We start from the raw sequence: 10,856 nt of genomic DNA on the forward strand, positions 1-10,856 counted from the left end.
CAACAGGAATAGATGCCATTAGCCAAAAAATGTTTTGCATTGAAATTCACAATAAGACCATGAATACGAATTAGGAAAGATTTCATGTTGACTTTAAAGTCTGGTCTGTGTACTCATAGCAGCTTGTGCTTTGAATGCGTTTATCTGGGTCTGGGAAAATGGGTCAAACTTGGATGTGCAATTAAACTAAAAACATCTAAAAATGACTTTCACATGCAAAAATACATCAAATGCATCACTCATTTACATATAGTCATATTTTATCTCTGGAGCATAAAAACCTCTCTGGACAGCTTATTAACAGCAGGTCACACAAACGATCGGTCTGCTCTCGTATATCAATACGTGTCTGTCCAGAACGGCCTGTGGCCTGCAGGCTGAGCATTTGTTGTTGTTGATGTTGTGAGAGCATGTGATTTTCCATAACATACTATGAGGAGAAGCTGTCCAATCACTGACCAGCAGACTCAGTAGTAGCCTAGTTACTGTAATAACCTGGTTGTGTGGTGTCAGACAACTGCAGTGAGAAGAAGTGGCAGTAAAAGTCAAACTGCACGCAGATAAACGGATCTTGAGAAGTTAAAGCACTCACTGAAGGTGTCTGTATGTGCTTTAGGCGTCCAGCTGGATCTATTCTACCATGAACAGTCAGCGTGTGTCAGACAGTCTGCGCAGATGCTGGAAATCTGCTGCCTGGATCCTCACCTGCCTGCTGGCTTCGTTCTTACTGATGGCCGTCACCAGCTTCCTTCCAAACGGTGAGTCAAAGCTTTATATAAGAAAGATTGTACACTAGCGGTCAAACATTTGGAGTAATCAAGTCTCTTCTGCTCACCAAGGCTGCATTTATTTGACCAAAAATGCAGTAAAAACAGTAACATTGTGAAAAAGAAATTAATACTTTTATTCATCAAGGATTAATCAAAAGTGACAAAAACATTTTGTTTCCAGTGTTACAAAAGATTTGTATTTCAAATAAATGCTGTTCTTTTGAACTTTCTATTCAGAATCATGAAAACTAAAATGTATCACGGTTTGCACAAAAATATGAAGCAGCACAGCTGTTTTCAACATTGATAATAATCAGAAATGTTTCTTGAGCAGCATATTAGAATGATTTCTGAAGATCATGTGACACTGAAGACTGGAGTAATGATGCTGAAAATTCAGCTTTGATCACAGAAATAAATTACATTTTAAAATGTATTACATTGAAAAATCATTATTTGGAATTGTAATAATATTTCAAAGTATTACTGTATTTTTGCTCAAATAAATGCAGCCTTGGTGAGCAGAAGATCAAAGATTCAAAAATATTCAAAAATCATATTTATTCCAAAGTTTTGACTGGTATTGTATGATATATGTAAGCAGTTCGTATGAAACACTCCATCTAAAACTATATAAAACTGCATTTTGCTAATAATATAATATAATACAATATAATAAGTGCTGTCAAACGATTAATCGCGATTAATCGCATCCAAAATAAAAGTTTTTGTTTACATGATATATGAGTGTGTATTGTGTTTATATATTATGTATATATAAATACACACACATACAGTATATATTTTGATTATTTTATTATTTTGATTCATATTATTATATTTTATATTATATATAAATATATTTAATATATAAACAACATATTTTCTAAAATATATACATGCATGTGTTTGCATTTATATATACATAATAAATATACACAGTACACTCTCATATATTATGTAAACAAAAACTTTTATTTTGGATGCAATTAATTGCGATTAATCGTTTGACAGCACTAAATATAATACAATATACATGCAGGTTTCATACTGAGAAACTGCACTGAATATTTGCATTACTAAACTTTGATGCATAATTCAGCCAAGATCATTAATGAACTTCACATCAATGTCTTGTAACTTAACTAATTGTCCAAATTTAAAAAAAAAACAAAAAAAACATTAATCCCTTAGAGTAAAGAGTGGACTTAACCACACAGAACAATCTAGAAACCAAAATATAAAAATCTAATTACAAATGCAGACCCTATAAATGACTCAATGGTCAAGACTCCTTGTGGGAATTGAACCAGCAACCTTTCAGTTACCAAGATTCAGTTTTAACCACCACACCACACCAGAAAGTATTCAGTAGCTGTCTTTAAACATCTGCTTTAAAAGAACAATAATCAAAATCAAAGTCAACAGCCTCCAGGCTTAATGGATCCTGGTGGAACAAAACGATCAGAGTAATTCATCAGGATGTAAAGCCTCCAGCGGGGAATACCCTGTGAAAAGACAGCTGAACTAAAAACTTAATGAGGACATGGACATCTGAGAAGATGTGTATGTGTGTCAGAGCATTATGGGTGGTTTCCTCTACTGTACGCAACACAACCCAACTCCCAGCAGATCAATGACTTTCAGTGGATCTTACAAATGATCGCCAGTGACGCAAATGCCAATAAAGATGTGAGATAATGTGTGTACAGTATGTGTCATTTTTAAGTTATTTGATGATGATGTTTATAATTGTGTTGATCTTTTCTCTGTGCAGAAGACATCAAACTCCAACGAAGATCAGTTTCCAGTAAGTATCATTTGAAAGTAAACCTTTGCATTTCCTGTGACTTTTCATAAGCAACGTCCTAGAAACCACACAAAACGCCATTGCAACCGCATAACAACATTCTAAAAACAACTCCAAACACCATAGCAACCATGAAGCAGCATTCTAAATAACTTGCAACATTGTAGCGGCAAGCAGTTTGAAAATGTACAATGTAAAAACTTATGGAACTTATGGAAGCCTGTTTCTGCCACGGAATAAAAACATTAAAAAAGAACAATAATAATTGCAGCTTTTTATTTCAGTTACAATTCAGACTTTGCTTCTCACAGTTCTGAGTTTATATATTGCAATTCAGACTTTTTTTTTTCCTCGCAAGTATGAATTATGAGATATACACTCAGAATCGTGAGATAAAAAGTCACAATTATTTTTTTTATTTTTTATTCCACAGAAACGGGCTTGCATAGTCACTAACAGCACAACATATAAAAACAACCAAAAAAAGATTTCTCAAAGTTGTGAATAAAACAAAACTGTTGACATTAAATATTTCAGTTTTTCTACGTGCTACATGCTAAATTATTTCTACATCATGTTTTTTTCCAACTGCTTTTTATGAATACTAAAGTGTACATGTGAATTAGCCCACATGTCTGAAGCGCTATCTTTAGAGCGACTAATATTTCAGCGACATACACATTAATAAGAAGGAGGAGAAGCCTGTGAATTGACCTAAATGGGATGTGATGGAAAAAAGCCTCTTTTCTGCTGTCTTTGTCAGGCACTGAAATCAAACACCATCAATTCACAGTTTGATACAAAAGCTTGTATAGGCACTAGCATTAGCCGTCTCAACACTGCTACAAAACACTGGACAAACAGAGCCCAGTGAAAGCGTGTCTGAGGAGGGACGGCGAGGTCAGCGCTTTGTGAGAAACACCAGAACGTTCTGAACCAACACAAACAAAGTCTAGGTGAAATATCTAGCAAAGTGTCATAAAATGTTGATTTATTAATATATTTGGATTGGAACTATATGCTATACATTACATACACACAGAACATACACTTTAATGACAGCAGCACTGAAGCCGACCACACTCAAATATATGTCTAATTCAGTTATTTTCATTTATTATTCATTTCTCAAAAGTTCAGATTCATTAAGAGTTTGTAATGTTTTTAAAAGTATACTCTTATGCTCACCAAGACTACATTCATTTATTTTTATCAGATACAGTCAAAATTAATAATGTCTAATATTGTTACCATTTAAAGTAACAGCATTTAAATAAAAAAATCTTAACAACATTAAAAAAGTCTTCACTGTCACCTTTGATCAATTTGTATGTGTCCTTGCTGAGTAAAAGTATTAATATCTTTCAAATAATAATAATAATAATAATAATAAACAAACTTACTGATTCCAAACTTTTGAATGGTAGTATACATACATATACACACACACAAGTTCAAAGTATATAATAGATAAAAAAATACAAATTTTAAAATTAATTAGAATTATATATAAAGTTTATATATATATATATATTCATAAAAATATGGGAAAAAAAAAGATCCTTTTTAACTGTATTTGAGATTCAATATCCACCGTCTCATCAGCTGAATCTGATCAGATTCACAGCACACATCTCAATATCTGATCTTGCATTACGAGAGGCGTGTGATTTTATTCTCTCTGTCTGTTCTGCAGTGAGTCTGTATCACAGCCCGAGCTGAATCCACAGTCTTCCTGTTTCACCAGTCTAAAATTACAGGAAAATAGATGTAGTAGATATAGAGGGCTGCAGCTCTGGAGGGCCAAGAACCTCCTTTCAACAAATAATTTACCACAATCGTTGTTTGCTCTCTCTCTCTCTCTGACTTTCTCTCCTGGTTTTTTTCCCTCACAGCCAACAACACAAATGCCTCAGCGACAGCACAGTCTCAAGGTGAGCGTCTTCGCAATTCACTTTCTCACCCTTTCTTGCACCTTTATACAAGAACACATCCTTTTAAGAGAAGATACGTTTGCCATCGCCCATTGGCAGGATCACGGCAAGACCAGATCATAATTGCCTCTGAGGCACAGGAAAAAAGACAGGTCACTTCCTCTCGCTCAATTTACACAATCCCTTCTCCACCGTTATGCTCTCTTTTTGGAGTCATATGTCATATTTAGACTTATTATTGTGCGTTAAGTTGAAGGGGATTAGAGACATTCTTACAGGCTTCATTATATCATTATATTTGAGCCGTGCAGCTCTGCGTTTCAACTTGTGTTATTCAGAAACCCGCAGCTTTCATGTGCACTACATAATAGCAAAAAAGGACCAGAAAGTCATCTTTTTTTTTTTTTTTTTTGGACATTCTTACAGGCTTCATTATATCATTATATTTGAGCCGTGCAGCTCTGCGTTTCAACTTGTGTTATTCAGAAACCCGCAGCTTTCATGTGCACTACATAATAGCAAAAAAGGACCAGAAAGTCCTCTTTTTTTTTTTTTTTTTGGAATGATTCACTTTTTCGGGACATGCACCATGTTTTTTTTAGATATGACACAATGTTAATATATAATGGCAATATCATTGCATTCTTGTAAATCCATGTAAATATAAATATGCAAATATTATTATTATTATTATTATTATTATTGTTTTTTTGGAATGATTCACTTTTTTGGGACATGCACCATGTTTTTTTTTTAGATATGATACCATGGCAATAAATAATGGCAATATCATGGCATTCTTCTAAATTCATGTAAATTTAAATATGCAAATATTATTATTATTATTATTGAATGATTCACTTTTTCGGGACATGCACCATGTTTTTCTTAGATATGATACTATGGCAATATATAATGGCAATATCATGGCATTCTTGTAAATCCATATAAATATAAATATGCAAATATTATTATTAATTTTTTTGGAATGATTCACTTTTTTGGGACATGCACCGTTTTTTTTTTTTTTTAAGATATGACACCATGTTAATATATAATGGCAATATCATGGCATTCTTGTAAATCCATGTAAATATAAATATGCATATATTATTATTATTTTTATTTTTTTTGAATGATTCACTTTTTTGGGACATGCACCATGTTTTTTTTTTTTTTTAGACAAATATTATTATTATTTATTAATTTTTTGTTGAATGATTCCCTTTTTTGGGATATGCATCATGTTTTTTTTCTTTTTTTTAGATATGATACCATGGCAGTATATAATGGCAATATCATGGCATTCTTGTAAATCCATGTAAATATAAATATGCAAATATTATTATTATTATTATTATTATTATTGTTTTTTTGGAATGATTCACTTTTTTGGGACATGCACCATGTTTTTTTTTTAGATATGATACCATGGCAATAAATAATGGCAATATCATGGCATTCTTGTAAATTAATGTAAATATAAATATGCAAATATTAATGTAAATATAAATATGATCTAAATATATTGCATTATGCAATTTTTTGACTTTTTTTGCATTCTTTAAAGTAAATTGGAGCACCGTATGTTTACCATGGTACATGTAAAGTTCACCATTTAGTTCCACGGTACTGATATGGTTCAAAGAGAATAAAAAACATGCAAAACTAAAGATTTTCTATTAATTGTAAACTCGGTTAAGGTGCAAAATTATTTCCTAAAGTCTAAGAACACAACAAAAAACATACCAGAGTTATAATGGTTAACTACAACTAAAACCATTACTTCTGTTACTTGAGATATAAGATATAAAAATAAACTTATTTTATTTCAGCTAGTTTCCAAGGCAACATTTCTCATTTTAATTTAGTTTAACTTGTGGGTGAAATACAAATTTAACTGAATTAAAAAAAAAAAACGAATTATGAATTTACAAAATTCTGAAAAATTAAAAGGAAAATGGAAAATATGAAAAAAGCTAATTTAAAATATTAATAAAAACTACAATAGTATTTCAGTGGCACTAAGATAATACTGTATGTTCTTCTAATTATCAGGTAGTTAACTAATACCATAAAAATATACTTAATAAAACTGAAATAAAATATTTAAAAAGTAAATGTATTTTATTTCAGATAGTTGACAAGGCAACTTGATGCACTAAAAAAAGTAGAACTGAAAAAAAATATATAGACATGTTTAAAAAAAATGTCAAAAACACACAAAAATTTGTAAAACTTTAACTCATATGAAAACAGAAAATATAAAATAAGAGCCAATTAGAAATATTAATAAAAATTATAATAGTATCTCATTTATACTAAAATAACACTGAAACATACATGTACCTTGCATGTTCTTCTGATTACCAGGGTAAACCACAAAAAATACTGAATAAAACTATATGAAATAAAACCTTAAACGTATTTTATTTCAAGGCAAAATTTCTCATTTTCATTTAGTTTAACTTGATGCACTAAAATACCTCAAACTAAAATATAAAATGAATAAAAAGTATACAGACATGTTTAAAAAACTAAAAACGAACTAAAATGAAAATGGAAAATATAAAAAAATAAATAAAAGCTAATTAAAAGTATTAATGAAAACTATAATGGCGTCTGGGTAATACTAAACAAGTAATGATCTGCTGCTCCAGTGCGGCTGGTGAACGGCAGGAACCGCTGCGAGGGGCGCGTGGAGGTGCTTCATAACGGGACATGGGGGACGGTGTGCGACGACGACTGGGACATGGTGGACTCGAACGTAGTTTGCCGGCAGCTGGACTGTGGCGTGGCCGTGGCCGTGGGGAGCAGCTCCAAGTTCGGCCAGGGCTCCGGGCCCATCCTGCTGGACAACGTGGACTGTAAAGGAGGAGAGATGGACCTGAGTCAGTGTAGGAATCAGGGATGGGGCGTCCACAACTGCTACCACTATGAAGACGTGGCTGTCACCTGCAAAGGTATGGAGTGAGCCGAGGCATCAAAGCTGATTTCCTTGCATGAGCTCAACTAATTATTCATTTAAAGATTAATTTATGTGAGATCATTCATTTTTCATTTCTCACAGGCAATGTGGTGGAACCTCGAGGCCTGGAGCCCACCACACCGTCCCGTCTCATCTCTGCTTTAAGTAAGTTGCACAGTTTATTCGGGCCTTTTTGAACTCTTACATGAGGATATCAACTTGAAGTTCATTTCGATGTTTTATTTATTTCATGAAATGTCAATATCAGCAAGCTAATTTGATTAAACAAGATGCAACATTTTAGAGAGACAAAATACACCACAGAATTCATTATGTTGTTTGTACTGTTGATTTCCCTCCAAAATTATGTCACTTCCTGGAGGAGGAGGATGATGTCATTCTTAGGAACTTGTATTTTGTGTTTTGGGATTTTACAACAAAGTTATATTAAGGGCAATTGATAATGAATTAAAACAATGTTTAATTGACACATTTCAATTAGAATAGGGATAACCAAAAAAGCTGTCTAAAACCATTTAAACTTAACTCTTACATCCACTTCACTGTGATATTTTGATTAAAATAATCAGATTTGAAATAATCTGACTTCTTTGAATATGAATATTTTTTAAGATTGTATTTATTGTGTACATAATATATTTTATATAATTTAGTAATGTTAATCATTTCATAAATTCAATGCATTTTAATATTTGATTTAATATATTAAGACATGCATGATGTAATGCATAGTGAATGACCCAAAATATTTAGGGCCTTTTTGTACATATTTTAATATGTGACACAAAAGTCCTAGATCTCATAATATAAAATCTCATTATTTGTTATTTTAAATTCGTTTTTAACAATATTTAAATTAGTTTTTATTTGTATTTTGTTTTCATCTTACTTTTCGTTGTGTTTTTGTCATTTTTTTTATATGCCTACATTGATTTCATTATTTCTATTTTTTAGTTATTGTTTTAGATATAGTTTTTCTAAATATGTCTATATAGAATTTATTATTTTTATTTTACTTTCTTTTTTTTTTTGCTCTAGTTATTTTAGTATATTATTTTATTTCAGTTCAACTTCTATTTTATAACATTTATTGAGTAACAAAAATGCGTTTTTTTAGTTATGGTTTTAATTTTTGCTTCACTGTAATAACCCCGATCATAGTTATAATTGATCCCAGATGAAAAATGCAGTGATGAACTAAAGATCAGAGCAGAACTCTTTTTGAGGGATCATGTTGATCCTGTCTTTGTTTCTCGTGTCCTGTTTCAGTCATGAGAAGCGGCTGCCCATATCTAGTTCAGAGGTTATGACATCTAAAGAAAGTAACAAAGCCTTATGGGAACTGAATGGCATTTTCATTGTACGTAATCACCGTTGAGGCTTTGTTCCTCTGGCAATACGAGAACGGCTTTTGAGTCCATGTGGTGGCGTCTTCAATAAAACAATACGAGGCACATCAGTGTGTGTTTGCTGGAAACTGTAGCCTTATGTTTGCTTCATATTCAATGGCAAGTTAAGCTCAGCAGAATAATATTACCAATAATCTGGCCCACACCCTCTATGGAGCAAACTATATGATTTCTAGGAGCAAAGTGTAGATAATTGTGGACTGTTGGACAAACAACAGGCGTTTCGTGATCATTTCATAATTTTTCTGGAAAAATCATTGCATAATAGATAACAGCAAAGTGAATACATGAATTTATAAGACCTCTAAATGATCAAGAATGCCTTCTGTATATATATATACACTGCAAAAAATGCTTTTCTAGCTTAGATTTTTTGTCTTGTTTCCAGCCAAAATATCTAAAAATTCTAGACTTGGGGTAAGCAAAATAATCTTGTTTTCTGTTTGAAATAGGATTATTTTGCTTGTTTTAAGCAAAAACTCACTTAATTTTGACTTGTTTTTTCTGAAAACAAGACAATAATTTTTACTTGTCTAGAAAATCCTTCTTGATTTAAGAATTTTTAGATATTTTGTCTGGAAACGAGACAAAAAAATCTAAGCTAGAAAAGCATTTTTTGCGGTGTACATACATACATACATACATATATATATATAGAGAGAGAGAGAGAGAGAGCAAGAGAACAAATATTCTTGTTTTGAAGTAAGAATTCATGCCTCAAATGGTTAACTCTGTAAAGCCCGACATAAAACATAATAGTCAGAAAAACAGTCAGTGGAACAGTTTATGAACACAATATTTTTAAAAATCTCAAAAAGTGTTTTTTTGTTGAGTATCATATTTGATCTATCAGGCTTTTATGGCTGATATAGTGTGATATAGTGAGAATATGAAGAAAAAAAACAGCTCAATTTTATTCAAAGACTCAAACTGAGCAAAAACTATGAATTTGGTGCAGATGCTGATTTTATATGATGAAATTCGAATGCTTGTAATGTAAATCAATGAGATCTTTATAACAGTACAGCAGATACTGACATAAAATATATGTAAATATACATAGGCTATATGTATATCTTAATATTTACATACTATATATAAACCGCACCTGACCGTCCTGTGCTGTAGGAGACGGAGCGGTGCGTTTGGCGGGGACAGGGGACCTCTGTCAGGGCCGGGTGGAGGTCTACTATCAGGGCAGCTGGGGAACGGTGTGTGATGATGACTGGAGCATTGCAGACGCCACAGTCGTGTGTCAACAAATCGGCTGCGGACTGGCTGTCGGCGCACCTTCAAACGCTTACTTCGGCTACGGCACGGGACGGATTTTGCTGGATAACGTGAACTGTAATGGGCAGGAGGGCAGCCTGGCCAGCTGTTACAGCCTCGGCTGGGGAGTTCATAACTGCGGCCATCATGAGGACGCCGGTGTCATCTGCTCAGGTGGGTTTCTTTCTCCTCTTTCAGGTATACACCTTATTTCACAAAACAGAAGTCAGCTATTTTCTGTGAATGGGCAAGACTTCTGATTCATTAGTCATATAGGTAAATAACTACAAGAATAACTAAAGAATATTAAAGCTATTTGTGCTACAAACCAGTGTGTTTATGAATACGATAATAATATAAAAAAAAATATGAATAGCCTACCAGTTTGCAATATCAAACAGCGTAACGGGCTGTTTTTATACTGAAATTACTGGAACTCACAAATCTTGCACATAAAATTCTTCTGCATTTTCTGTTGAAATAAGCCATATTCAGATGAACAAATGTACTAAGTGGGGTCCAACAGAAATGCTTATATTTAGCAATTTGTTCATGATTTTTACAATTTAGCAATTTTTCATCATTTTTTCATTATATTTGCAATTTTATTTAGCATTTTTTTATGAGATAGAGTGATTTTATTTTGCTTTTTTTTAAATAATTTTTGTAATTTTA

The 10,856-nt window shown here is 32.5% G+C and overlaps 1 protein-coding gene and 1 long non-coding RNA gene across 2 annotated transcripts in view; both read left to right on the forward strand.

Moving 5' to 3' along the window:
- Positions 1-702: 702 nt before the first annotated feature.
- On the forward strand, positions 703-4,514 carry LOC107664044 (uncharacterized). Its single transcript, XR_001631423.1, has 3 exons — positions 703-758; positions 2,548-2,580; positions 4,476-4,514. It is a non-coding gene; the product is annotated as an uncharacterized LOC107664044 (long non-coding RNA).
- Positions 4,515-6,857: 2,343 nt separating this feature from the next.
- LOC107666942 (scavenger receptor cysteine-rich domain-containing group B protein-like) overlaps positions 6,858-10,856 on the forward strand; it is a 13,902-nt gene continuing 9,903 nt past the window's right edge. The window contains exons 1-4 of the mRNA XM_016458515.1: positions 6,858-6,888; positions 7,175-7,477; positions 7,585-7,647; positions 10,041-10,355. Of these exons, the coding sequence (XP_016314001.1) occupies positions 6,858-6,888; positions 7,175-7,477; positions 7,585-7,647; positions 10,041-10,355 (712 nt within the window). The remainder of the gene's footprint in view (positions 6,889-7,174; positions 7,478-7,584; positions 7,648-10,040; positions 10,356-10,856) is intronic.

The sequence above is a fragment of the Sinocyclocheilus anshuiensis genome, unplaced genomic scaffold (genome assembly GCF_001515605.1).
Source record: "Sinocyclocheilus anshuiensis isolate Anshui unplaced genomic scaffold, SAMN03320099.WGS_v1.1 scaffold245, whole genome shotgun sequence".
Lineage (NCBI taxonomy): Eukaryota > Metazoa > Chordata > Actinopteri > Cypriniformes > Cyprinidae > Sinocyclocheilus > Sinocyclocheilus anshuiensis.